This window comes from Mustela lutreola, chromosome 5 (assembly GCF_030435805.1).
Source record: "Mustela lutreola isolate mMusLut2 chromosome 5, mMusLut2.pri, whole genome shotgun sequence".
NCBI classification, from domain to species: domain Eukaryota; kingdom Metazoa; phylum Chordata; class Mammalia; order Carnivora; family Mustelidae; genus Mustela; species Mustela lutreola.
Window position 1 is genome coordinate 135,538,909 of NC_081294.1, and position 14,567 is coordinate 135,553,475.

At 35.0% G+C, this 14,567-nt stretch overlaps 1 protein-coding gene across 10 annotated transcripts in view; it reads left to right on the plus strand.

Moving 5' to 3' along the window:
- APC (APC regulator of WNT signaling pathway) overlaps positions 1–14,567 on the plus strand; it is a 134,682-nt gene that overhangs the window by 72,870 nt on the left and 47,245 nt on the right. For all 10 annotated transcript variants that reach the window (XM_059175659.1, XM_059175663.1, XM_059175665.1 and 7 more), the window contains 2 exons: positions 1,018–1,131; positions 12,031–12,114. In XM_059175659.1, the coding sequence (XP_059031642.1) occupies positions 1,018–1,131; positions 12,031–12,114 (198 nt within the window). The remainder of the gene's footprint in view (positions 1–1,017; positions 1,132–12,030; positions 12,115–14,567) is intronic.

Consider the following 14,567-nt stretch of genomic DNA (forward strand, 5'->3'; position numbering starts at 1 on the left):
ACATACAGACTATTTCATCTGTGTTGCAACCATAATTTGGGTATGCCTGTAGAAATACATTATCTGCAGAATGTCATCTGCATTATTGCAAAGGGAAAGGGTTAGAACCCCCCTGACTTAACTGACAGTGCAGTTTGGAATCCTTGGACCTACAAAATGTTACTCTGAGTCAGACACATGTCTCACACAGCTGAGTATATAGAGCATAAAAAATCTATTGATTGTACTTCCTCATTTCCTTCATGGCCCATTATAATTTAATCAAACTTTTAGGTATTATTACCTCTTGGTGTATGTGTTTGTAAGTTTCATTACCTTGTCCTTTTCATCCTTTTGTATGCCTAGCAGTTATCTCAGTGCCTGGAATTTTAATTAGAGGGTTAATTGATTTTTGAATGAATTAACACCCCCTGCAGGAAGAAGTACTTCTTTTTGTTTATTTCAGCTTTGCTTCACTTTTGGATTTTTACCAAAAAGTTTGTGTTGTTTTGTAATTTATGATTAACCTGTATTAAATAAAAACTCTTCCTTATCCTATTTTCGTCATCTTACAAATGGAGAAGTTTTCTCTGTTTAGTCTGTACATTTATAACAACCTTTAAACTGAGTTATAAACTTAAGGATAATGGATTGTTTCTTGATTTTTCTATGTTGTCCACATTAATGTGCTAATTTTTAATAAAGTGGTACCTCTTCGGTGCAGAAGATGGGAACTGAAGAAGGCATACCCTAATGGACCAATTATATATTTTAAGTGTATCAGTACAATTTAAACGTATTTGTGAGTATGGGGCAATAGAAATGTTTCAGCTCAGCATTTCACATCAGGGACCCAGACTGAGCCCAACACCTATCATCAAATTTTAGGATTCCTTGAAGCAAAAAATAATCTTGTTAGGCTCAATAACTTACATATTTGATATTCATGTTCTTTATTGGTATTTATATGCTTTTTTGCTTTTGCTGATAAATACATAACATGAGGTATTAACATTTCAATTTAATTTGTGGTTTTAGTTTTCCTTACAAACAGATATGACCAGAAGACAATTAGAATATGAAGCAAGGCAAATCAGAGTTGCAATGGAAGAACAACTAGGTACTTGCCAGGATATGGAAAAAAGAGCACAGGTAAATTATTTATTATTAACTATAAACCAGCACAGGCTAGAGAAGAGCTATTAAGAATGTAATGAATTATAGCTCTGTTAGCATTGATTAAATTTTATTATTAAAGGTAATTCTACCTTCACTTTGGCACTATTTCAAAATAATAATTTATCCTGGCTTCTGGGCAACATAGTCAGTGTTCACTTAATTCTGTGTCTACTATATTTCATTTCCCTGATATTGTTCTGCTCTGCAATTTAATTGTAATAGATGAAAAGGGTAGATGCTGGTCATCTGGTAGCTGATAGCTAACTTACTTCTCCTTGAGATTTTTACTTCTTACAATTTAAGTATGTGTAGTGATATTCAGAATATTTCACTGCTCTTTAAGTTGTATGCAAAAAAGGGAAGTCTTTATTTAGGGAAAGTAGAAAGGGAACATAGAGAATAGTCAGAAAGGTGAAATGAGTTGGATGGAGAACATTCCTGTATTTCTGCCCTCGGCTGATGTCAAGAAAGAATATTAAATAGCTTTGATATTTGCTAAGCATTTTCATACATTATTGAATTTAGTGCTTTGTATTTACATAAGTATATTATTTGCTGATATTTTTAAGCCCTGAGGAGGATTTGCTGTTTACCTTGTCTATTTCAGAGCAAGTGTAAGCATTAAAAAAAAAAAAAGGAAAACTTTAGGAAAAATTGATAAGAAAACATTATTTGGAAGATTTTATTTAAGGGAATGGTAAATAAAAGGGACTACATATATTTCATCTGTGTGCTATAAATACATTTTTGTGTTATAAAAAGTTTTTCATAGTTTTAAAATCACTAATATAAGACATTTTATATCCCCAAAGTATAGTCTTCACCTTTTATATGGTAGCTTCCTAAACATCATGTATATTCATTTTATGCTACAGTATGTTAGTAGACTAAGGAGACATTTAAACACAAGTACCATGGTACCTTTTATAGTCCATACCTGTTAGTTTCAAGGTGGAGCTACAGGCTCAAATAATATATCCATGTTAGTTAGTTATGTTATAATTTGTATATATAATATACATTTTGTTAATATCCTCTCACCCCCATTCCATTCATATTAATGTCTTAAATGCCAAAAGTAAAACTTTAAAAACAAACCTTTTGGGGGGCCTGGGCAGTTCAGTTGGTGAAGTATCCTGCTCTTGGTTTTAGCTCAGGTCATGATCTCAGGGTCTTGGGATAGAACCACATCGTGTTCCATGCTCAGCAGGGAGTTTCCTTGATGTTCTTTCTCCCCATCTCCCTCCACCCACTCCTCTTTTTCTCTAAAATAAATAAATCTTCAAAAAAAATAAGACTTTCAATAGAAAATATACATGAATATCTTTCTAGTATCGGGGTAAAAAGAGATTTCTTAAACAAGTCATAAAACACTTTTTTTAAAGAAAAGACTGATAAATTTCACTGTATGAGAACTCAGGATTTATCTTTATCACGTACCTTAAAATATGTGAATTTGGGGAAGAATGGTAAATAATTCAGTAAATACATAAGTACAACTAGCAACCTATTTTGGAGAAATTTAATTAGATCCCTAATTCACATCTTGTACAAGAAAAATTACAAATGGATTAAATATCTAAATTTGAAAAATAAGCCTAAAATTAACAGAAGAAAATATAGGACAACAAATGTAAATTGTCATAAAATTTTAAAACATTCTGCAGAAGATAAACCAAGGGGAAAAAAAATTTAAGATTTTATTTATTCATTTGAGAGAGAGGATAAGGTGGGGGGGAGGGGCAGAGGCAAAGGGAGAAGCAGACTCTCCACTGAGCAGGGAGCCCAATGGGGAGCTCCATCCCTGGACCCTGGGATCATGACCTAAGCCAAAGGCAGACGATTATCTGATTGAGCCACCCAGGTGTGCCAAGGGAAAAAATTTTTAACGCATAAAAGCAAAAAGGTTACTATCCCTATAATATAAGAATTCCTACAACGAATAAGAAAAAGACAATTTTCTTTAATGGGTAGAGGTTGTAATCTACTCATTGAAAAAAAAATGCAGATGATTAGTAAACACATACAAATGACTGGTAAACAATTTAGGGAAATTCAAAATAAAATCCATTCTTACCCATCCCTGTATGAGATTTTCCATCTTCAGCTATTTTTGCTAACAGTTTGTTTATTGATTTATTTTTTATTTGTTCAGCACATATTTGGGCGTCTAGTAAGGTGGCCCCTGCCTTCCTGTATACATGCAAGCAATGGCTAGGAAAATGTACACCAGGTTTTTAATAGTACTTACTTTTGGGAACTGGGGATTTGTAAGATGAAAGTTCCTTACACTTCCATTTTACCATAATTTTTTGTTATTATATGGGTAATAGAATTTATATGTTTCCTAGTTGATGGACTTTTAGGTTGAGGGTAATTTTTCACTGTTAAAACAACTGATAAACATAGTTATTCATATCTTGTAAATATGTGTAAACATCTTTTTCAGTTAAGAGTCACAATCTTTTTCTTAAGGAGTCATAAAAAATATATATATATTATTCTTTGTGGACCATATGGTCTCCGTCACAGCCACTCAACTCTGCCTATGTAGCAAGAAAGCAACCGTAGATCATATGTAAGCAAATCAGCATGATTGTGTTTCAATAAGACTTAATTCACAAAACAGATGGCTAATAGGCCCTAATCTGCTGACTTCAGCTTCAGGGTATATATCTACAAGCACCATTGCTGGCCATAAGGTATGAGTGTTTGTAACTAGTGTTGGCCAAATTGCACTCAAAATGATTTTAATGATTTACATTTCTAACAGTAGTATGTGAGAATCCTGTTTCTTCTGTATGTCTCCAGCCCTTGTGAGTCAGACTTCATAATTAACAGTTGGTGGGCAATGAAACATTAGCTTGTCATTTAATATATATTTTCTTGAATACTACTGAAGTTGAATATTCTTTCATGTATTTATTAGACTTTTGGACTTTGTTATTTTTTCATCTTTTTCCCATTTTCTATTATGTTAAAAATCTTACTCTTAAATATTTGAAAAATGTATTAATATCCTCTTGATACCACTTTGTTATAGATAATACATATCACAACTCCTCCCTGCAAAATCCATTACCTATTTTAGCTTTGTGATAACAAAAATTGAGTTTTTGTTATAGAGCTAAATTAAATATATCGCCATAGTTGTGCTTTCTATGAATTATACATCTTTTCCTATGTTACAATGTTTTATTTTTACAATTAAGTCTTGGCATTCTTCTCTAACATGCCATTATGTATGTTTTGGAGGTAGGGATCTAATTTTACATAGATACGCACAAGTGTATGTGATTTTTATATGTATGCATATGTAATTATTTAATATATGAGATACTTTAAATAATATGTTGGTTTTTATTAATATATGATCAATTATCTATAATACCATATACATAGATATGTGCATATTTATGTTTTTAACTAAATTACTTGTTATCTTTTTTTGATACTCCACTATCTCCCCATTGATTAGTAATGCCGTCTCTGGCATATGGGAAGTTTATATTTGCTGGATATATATAGATTCTATTCCATTAGTTTTTTTAAGTTTCTCTGTGCCTGCACTGATACCACATTGTTTTATTTGCAGTAGTTTTCTAAATCTTGGTACCTGATCAGAGTGTGTTCTCCTATTTTTGTTTGTAAAATTGTGGTTATATTCTGTCTCATTACTCTTCTGTCTGAAGTTTAGTTTGTTTCTCTAATTCAAAGAAAAGCCTAATACATTTTTTATTAAGTTACATTGAATTTATAAATTAATTTGAAGAGAATTCCTATCTGTGCAATATAAAAATTGGTTCTTGGTTGAAGGATGGAGTCCCTAGCCAGACTTCCTGAGTTCTAATTCCAGACCTGCTATTTATCAGCACTGGTTTTAGGGAAATTTTCTGCCTCAGTTTTCTCATTGGTAAAATAGAATGCTAAACTGAAATGTGAGGATTAAATGAGTTAATACATGTAAAAGCACTTAGAATCTGACACACAGTAAACACTCAATATATAGTAGGTGTTATTAATTTTATATCTCCATTTATTAAGGGGTAATATTATGTCCCTCAATAAACTTTTGTAGTATCCTCTATAAAGATTTTATATATCTTTTTTTATTATTCCTAGGTACATAATTTTTGCTACTATTATGAATAAGATTTACTATAATTACTAAATTACATTTAAGCAGTAAGTATCTAGTGACCTTCCAGAACACTTCTTTAATTCATCTCAATAGTTTAAGATTTTCTTGCATTTTTCTTGCATTTTCTATATAAACTGTCAAATGGTAATTTTTTTTGCCGTTTACAGTTTTTTGTTTTTCTCTTTATATTGGATAAGAACTCAAATTCATCTTTGAACAAGAAGCAGTGATATTGGTCTTCTGTCTTACTATGACTAAAGGGACAACTCCTAAAATTTCACTTTTAAGTGTGTTGTTTACTCAGTTTTTGATAGATACTGTTTCTCAAGTTAAGGAATTTACCTTCTATTCCCAGTTTGTTGAGAGTTATCCTGAATCTGTATTCAACTGTATTACTCTTAGAGTTTTTTTAAAACAGATTTTCAAAAGTTACACCAACTACATTGCCCTGAACTGTTAAGCACTTGTTACTAAGCATAGTTTTGCCAGTAGTCAATGTTATCATGTAAAAAAAGGAAAGAAATGTTACTAGCTTCTTCCATTTTCTTTCTTTTTTTAAATTTTTAATATTTTATTTATTTATTTGACAGATAGGCAGTGAGAAAGGGAACACAAGCAGGGGGAGTGGGAAAGGGAGAAGCAGGCTTCCCGCAGAGCAGGGAGCCCGATGCGGGGCTTGATCCCAGGACCCTGTGATCATGACCTGAGCCAAAGGCAGATACTTAACCAACTGAGCCACCCAGGCACCCCACGGCTGCTTCTGTTTTCATTTTGAGAAACAGAAGCACAAAGGTAGTGTTGTTAGAAATCCTCTATCACAGTGGATATCAAAACATAGAATGACTTCAAGATTTAGTGACATATTGGCAATACAGAAACCAAGAGGAATATTAAATACAGTTTCCTACTTTCATTTTTTTCTTAAAGATTTTATTTATTTGTTTGACAAAGAGATCACAGGTAGACAGAGAGGCAGGCAGAGAGAGAGAAGGAAGCAGGCTTTTTGCCGAGCAGAGAGCCGAATGTGGGGCTTGATCCCAGGACCCTGAGATCATGACCTGAGTTGAAGGCAGAGGCTTAACCCACTGAGCCACCCAAGAAGCCCCTTACTTTCATATTTTAAATATTAAAATTTTTAATGTAAAATTTTATTGGTGGACACCCGCCCCCCAACCCCCGGCTCCTGGGCTGTGCTTCTAAGGAACCCATCAAGCAGCTTTAGTCCCAGTGCTCTAGGGCCCCTCCTATAGAAGACTAGGACACAAAAAGCTTGCTGGTGCTGCTCCTCAGCTGTGTGCTATGGGGACACCTGCCCTCTCCAATACTCTCTTAGCCAGAGCCCATATGAGGCAGTGCCAGAGAACTGGTTGTGTGCAGGCAAGTCCCTACAGTGGCCACCACTACTCCACAGTGACTCCTAACCCCCAGAGAAAGGGAAAGATAACCACACATACAAGTCAGAGGAGGCCCCACCAGTGGACTGGAAGCAGGCAGGTGGTTTGACAACACAGAGGAAGGACACGGCAGTCTGGTGCTACTGCATCTCTAGCAAATACCTGGTCTGGCTCAACTCAAGTCCAAGTCATCCCCAGACTGGCCCACTACCACTACAGAAACGAGACTCTGCCTACAACAACTGGTAGAGAGCCATTGCAGCTGGCTGGACTGAAGGAAAAAGCAGCTCAGCCACAACAGCAGGGCACACGCATCTCACATAGGAGATACCCCTAAAGTACCAGGTTCTGGTGAACAGGGGACACAGTGGAGCACTGTGGACCTCTTCTTCATAAGACCATTTAGTTTCAGGTGCAGGAAACAGGACTGTCTTTCCTAACACAGAGAAACAGATACAGAGAGTAAGACAAAATTAGATAGAAGAATATGTCCTAAATGAAACAGTAGGATAAAAATCACAGCTAGAGACCTAAGCAAAACAGAGGTACATAATATGCCTGAGAATTCAAAGAAATTATCGTTAATATACTCACCGTACTTGATGGGAAAAGAGTGGAGGACTCAGTGACAATGAGATAAAAAAAAAAGTAACAGAGATGAAGAACACATTAAATGAAATAAAAATACTCTAGATGGAATACATAGTAGAAGCAGAAGAATGAATCAGTGACTTGCAGGACAGAGTAGTGGAAAGTAATCAAGCTGAGCAGATGAGAGGAAAAAATGACGCAAAATGAGAATAGACTTAGGGAACTCATTGATACCATCAAGTATAATAACATTTGCATTATGGAGATCCCAGAAGGAGAAAAGAGAGAAGAGGGGGGCAGAAAATTTATTTGAAGAGAAAATAGCTGAAAACTAACTGAGTCTGGGGAAGGAGACAACTCTACATCCAGCAGGCACAGAGATCCCCCCAACTAAATCAGCCCAGCAAGGTCCACACCAAGACATATAGTAAGTAAGATGGCAAAGACTAGTGATGAAGAGAGAATTTTAAAAGCAGCAAGAGAGAAGAAACTAGTTACATACAAGAGGAACCCTATAAAGCTATCAGTAGATTTTTCAGCAGAATTTTTTAGGCCAGAGAGGAGGAGTATGATATATTCATAGTAGTGGGGGAAAAAAAATCCTGCAACCAAGAATATCCAGCAAAGCTATCACTCAGAATAGAAGGAGAAATAATTTCCCAGACAAACAAAAGTAAAGGAACTCATTACCACTAAACCAGCCCTACAAGAAAAGTTTAAAGGTGACTTTTTAAGTGGAATGGAAAGACCAAGCAGAAAGGAAAAAGTAAGGAAAGTAGGAAGCACAAAAGTAGTAAAAATAAGTATATCTATCAGTCAAAGGGGGATGCCTGGGTGGCTTAGTTGGTTAAATATCTGCCTTTGGCTTAGGTCTGGATCCCAGGGTCCTGGGATGGAGTCCCGCATTGGGCTCCTTGATTAGCAGGGAGCCTTCTCCCCCTGCCTGCTGTTCCCCCTGCTTGTGTCCTCTCTCTCGCTCTCGCTCTCTCTCTCTGTCTGGTGAATAAATAAAATCTTTTTTTAAAAATCAGTCAAAGGACTCACAAAATAAAAGGATATAAAGTATGATATCATATACCTAAAATATAGAAAAGAGGAGTAAAGAATGGGTCCAACCTTAAGTGGCCATCATCTTAATATAGACTTCTCTGTATATGAGATGATGCATACAAACCAAATGGTAACTACCAATCAAAAACCAGTAATATTCAAAAATAAAGAGAAAGGAATCCAGGTATATTACTCAAAAAAATCAACTAGTTTTGAGAAGAGAGCAAGACAAGAAGGGAATGGAGAAAAACTACACAAACAAACATAAAACAAGTAACAAAATGACAATAAATACATACCTATCAATAATTACTTGAAATGTAAATGGACTAAATGCTCCCAAAAATAAGGGTGACAGAACGGATTTAAAAAAAAAAAAAAAAAGACCCATCTATGTGCTGCCTATGAGAAACTCATTTCAGACCTAAAGCCATAACACAGATTGAAAGTGAAGGGCTAGAGAAGCATTCATCATGTAAATGGATGTGAAAGGGAAGATGATGAGATAGCAATCTGACAAAATAGACTTTGAAATAAAGACTAACAAAAGACAGAGAAGGACATTATATAATCATTAAGTAGATAATCCAGCAGGGAAATCTAACAATTGTAAATATTTATGGATCCAATATGGGAACACCCAAGTATTTAAAGGGGTTAAAAACAAACATAAAGAAAGTGATAGATGGTAATGCAGTAATAGTAAGGGATTTTGAAACCCCACTTATATTCAATGAGCAGATTGTCCAAACAGAAAATCAAGAAGAAACAGAGGCTTTGAATGACACATTGGACTCGGAGGATTCAACAGATAAATTCAGAACATTCCATCCTAAAACAGCAAAATATATATTCTTCTCAAGTATAGATGGAACATTCTCCAGAATAGATCACATATTAGGCTACAAAAAAGTCTCAGCAAAGTCAGAAAGATCAAAGTCAACCCATGCATCATCTCTGACCACAACACTATGAAAGTGGAAATGAACCACAAGAAAAAATCTGGAAGGACCACAAATATGTGGAGGCTAAATAACATGCTACTAAACAATGAATGGGGTCCACTAAGAAATCAAAGAGAAAACCAAAAAATACATGAAAACAAATAAAAATGAAAAAATGATGGTCCAAAATCTTTGGGATGCAGCAAAAGCTATTCTAAAAGGGAAGTTTATAGCAATATAGGCCTACCTCAAGGTGCATGAAAAATCTTTAAAAAACCTGACCTTCCACCTAAAGCAGAAGAACAAACAAAACCCAGTGTCAGTAGAAGGAAGGAAATAACAAAAATTAGAGTAGAAATCAACAAAATAGAAATTTGAATAAGCAGTAGAACAGTTGATGAAACCAATTGCTGATTCTTTGAAAAGATCAACAAAATGCATAAACCCTAAGCTAGACTCATTAAAGAAAGAGAGAGAGGGGTGATTCAAATAAAATCAGAAATGAAAGAGGAGAGATAACAGCTGACACCACAGAAATACAAAGGATTATAAGAATGTTATGAAAAATTATATGCCAACAAGTTGGACAACCTAAAAGAAATGGATAAATTCCTAGAAATACAGTTTTTCAAAATTGAATCAGGAAGAAATAGAAAATTGGAACAAACTGGTTACCAGCAATGAAATTCAATTAGTAATCAAGACTCCCAGCAAACAAGTCCAGACGAGATGGCTTCATAGCAAAATTCTACCAAATATTTAAAGAAAATTTAATACCTCTTCTCAAACTATTCCAAATGACAGAAAAGGAAGGAAAACTTCTAAATTTATTCTACAAGGAATACATTACCCTGGTATAGAAACCAGATAAAGACACTAGAGAAGGAGAACTACAGGCCGGTAACTGTGGTGCACATAGATGCAGAATTCCCCAACATAATATTAGCAAATTGAATTCAAGTTTAAAAAAAAATCATTCACCACTATCAAGTGAGATTTACTTCCAGGATGCAAAGGTGGTTGGATATTCATAAATCAGTCAATGTGATGCATCACATTAATAAGATTAAGGATAAAAACCATATGATCATTTCAATAGATGTAAAAACAAAAAAAGCATTTGACAAAGTACAACATACATTCATGATAAAAACCCTCCACAAAGATCTAGGGGGAACATACCTCAACATAATAAAGACCTTATATGAAAAATCCAGAGTTAACATCATTCTCAAAGAGGAAAAACTCAAGAGTTTTTCCCCTAAGATCAAGAACAAGACAAGGATATCCACTCTCACTTTTATTAACATAATACTGGAAGTCCTAGCCATAGCAATGGAACAAGAAAAAGGGATAAAAGGCATTTAGATTGTTAAGGAAGAAGTAAAACTTTCAGTGTTTGCAGGTGACGTGATACTGAATATAGAAAACCCTAAAGACTCCACCAAAAAACCACTAGAATTAATAAACGAATTCAGAAAGGTCCCAGGATACAAAATCACTTTATAGAAATTATTTGCATTTCTATACACTAATAATGAAGCAACAGAAAGAGAAATTAAGAAAGATATCCATACTACCCAAAGTGAAGTACACATTTAATGCAATCCCTATCCAAATACCAATAGCATTTTCCACAGAACTAGAACAAACAGTCCTAAAATGTGTACAGAACCGCAAAAGACCTGAATAGCCAAAACGATCTTGAAAAAGAAAAAACTGAAAGTATCACAATTCCAGATTTCAAGTTATACTACAAAGCTGTAGTAATCAGAACAGTAGGGCACTGGGACAAAGAGACATAGATCGGTGGAATGGGATAGAAAGCCCAGAAACAAATCTACAATTATACGGTCAATTAATTTTCAACAAAAGAGGCAAGAATATGCAATGGGAAAAAGACAGTCTCTTCAACAAATGGTATTGGGAAAACGGGATCACTTTCTTACACTTTCTTACACAATACTGAATTCAGAATGGATTAAAGACTTAATGTGAGATTAAAGACTTAAATGTGAGACTCATAACTATAAAAGTCCTAGAAAGAGCATAGGCAGTAATTTCTCTGTAGCAACTTTTTTTTTTTTTAATTAAAGATATTATTTATTTAACAGAGCAAGAGATACTTTCTTACTTCCACTTCTGTTCATGAAATTAAAGCAAAATCTTGATTTTAACATCATTGTGATCCTAGGTTTGGGAATAAAAATAATGTTTAGCTGCAGAAGGTATTTGGGAAAGGTACAGCTGAAAGGTACTCATGTCTTGTAATAGGAATAACTCTTGAACAGGTTAATTGTACTGTTTAAACCCCGATATCTACTAAAACAAATCAGATGCTCCTCCCTTTCATGCATATGCTTGTGTGTGTAGACATTACCATGCTTTCTATAAATCTGTTACATTATACTGGCATCTGGATTAGGATAAAGATCAAGTTTAGGTGTAATTTTCAATTTCTTGAACTGTTTTTTGAGAATAACTTAAATACAAATTTTTTTACCATCTGCATCAGGCAATTTGATGTATGACTTACATATTTACCATTTCCCTAAACAAATCTATCATATATAATTAGACTTACTAAAAAATTGAACTGCCACAATATATCACCAGTGTATGAATGTACAAACTGCTTTTATAAGAATGATTTAGCATAACCCTGAGCTGTTAAATGATAGCCATAGTATGACTGTTTATACTAATGTTTTTAATAAAATTAGATCTGATTTGGTCACTTACTTTCTTTTAGCGAAGAGTAACCAGAATTCAACAAATAGAGAAGGATATACTTCGTATACGACAACTTTTACAGTCCCAAGCAACAGAAGCCGAGGTTAGTAAACTGTTTGTTTGTTTGTTTGTTTATAGATATAAATATAGTTGTTTTAAGATAATAAAATATGTCTAATTAATGTGGCATCATTGAAATACAGATGTTCTAAAGAATTGAGACACTTCATAAGGTTGTTCATGAAAGTAAGTGAAATTACCAAGAACCTTGATTATGCTGATCTTTTAATAATTCCTACCCAGTTAAAATCTATAGAGCCATAAATACAAATGCTTTACTTAAGTCATCAGATTCCATATAATCAGATAACTAACTTAATTTGGCTGTTATCAACTAGTAAATAAGCTATTACCTCTCTGTAATTCATGATTAAAATTGATCATACAAATTTATTTATGCTTGCTCTACAATCCTCATTAAAATTACAATAAAAGGATAAAATGAAAAAGACATAAAGACAGGGAAGGTAATAATAAAATTGGGGGAGCTGGAAAGCAGGTAAATAAATGCACGATTTTAGTATATGGTAGTGAATTAAACCCTTAGGTCAGCAGTAGGGGGTCTTGAAGCAACTCGTTTTATACTATAGAGTCTTAAAGGATTCCAAAATAGGTCCCTCTGTATGTGAGGCTAAAATTTTAGTTAGAGGATGATTGAAAATTTGTTAAGAAGCAGGTGGAGCCTCCAGAGGCTGTCTTGAACTCTCAGTAGTGGGTATCTTCTTTCCAATCCCAGCAAAAGAAGAGGAACTTATTCTAGAAAGGCTAAAAGAAAGGGTCTTTTGATAGGGGTAACCCTAGTGTAACTGAAGTTGGGATATCATACTAAAAACTGAAATAAGTAAAAATTTTCTTACTGAATGCTGAAACCTTCACTGGCATCCAGGCTTATAATATAGGCAAGTTCCGGGGCGCCTGGGTGGCTCAGCGGGTTAAGCCGCTGCCTTCGGCTCAGGTCATGAACTCGGAGTCCTGGGATCGAGCCCCGCATCGGGCTCTCTGCTCAGCAGAGCAGCTCTCCTCTCTCTCTGCCTGCCTCTCTGCCTGCTTGTGATCTCTCTCAATAAATCTCTCTCAAATAAATATATATATATAGGCAAGTTCCTAGCAACTGCTTCTCTAAGAAATGTGACTAACCCAAGAAAATAGACCTAAAGGTACTGATATTGGAAGATTCCCCAATAAAACAACCCAGCCAGACCACCCTATAGAGTAGCTGTAGTTGCCAGTCTTCATCCCTCATGCATAGAATGTCACTTAACCTTTTTGTAAGTAGCCCATTCTGAAGTAGGGATGGACAATTAAAAACTACAAGACTAATGGAAAAAGACAGTATGCAGAGAGAACACTTTAAAACCTAAAACTAATGTTAATATTCTCATAAAAGGAAATGCATCCACAGTGGTAGAAAACAATGGTACATAAAAAGAACATTCAGAGAATTCAAGAAGGAGTTCCTGAGAATTAAAAGTATGGTGTTAGCAGAAATGAAAGACAGACTTCTCAGAAAATAGACCAGAAAGGTATGAGATGGAAAACAGAAAAGGTAAGAAAATCAAAAAATCATTCCTGGAGGGTTCACTAGCCAAATAAAAAGGAGCTCCAGAAAGAGAATGGAGGAGCTAGAGGGGGGAAATAATCACAGAAATAAAATACCCTAGACTTGAGGGGCATAGTGTTCCAGATAAAATGGTCTTTTCAGTATCCAATACCACAGATTAAAAGAATCCCACAGAAGGCACATGGCACAGTTTCATTTCACTAGGAATAAAAATAAAGTCCTAAAACATTCTAGAGAAGGAGAGGAAAACAAACAAGAAAAAGAAAACAGGAATGTAAATGTCTTTAGTTATATATACACCAACACTGGAAGCTGGGAAGCACATACCAATTTCTTAAAATTTCTGAAAGAAAATTATTTCCAGCTATATTCTAACACCTGTTCTCTGACACGGCTCGGTGTCCCGTAATTCTGTTCAGTTCTAACACTGACTACCCGGAGAGCAGAGTGCAGACCCCCCATTTAAGGATAAAGTCATTCACAAGACTGACATTACTGCAGACACCAGCTGCAAGTGTCAGCTGTCCCCAAGCCACCTGTACTCTGCCCAGCTTGCTGTAAATTCTACTGCAAGTGGGTATATTCTAATACCATTCAATTCTGACACTTAACTACCTGGAGTGAACATATCCTATACAGGTTAATGGCAGAGTGCTTCAGAAGACTACCGCTCCACAAGCTACCCATACTTGTGCCCAACTGGCTACAAATTAGGGGTTTCCCACATCCCCCTAGGTTTATTAATTTACTAGAGTGACTCAGAACTCACTGGAATTACTACACATACAATTGCAGTTTTGATAGAGAGGATACAGATCAGGAACCGCCAAATGATGAGACCAATGTAGGGTAATATCTGGGGAAAGTGAGAGATAAAGAATGCAGAGCTTCTGTGCTCTCATAGACTCTCAACAGTTCATTCTCCCAGCACATCA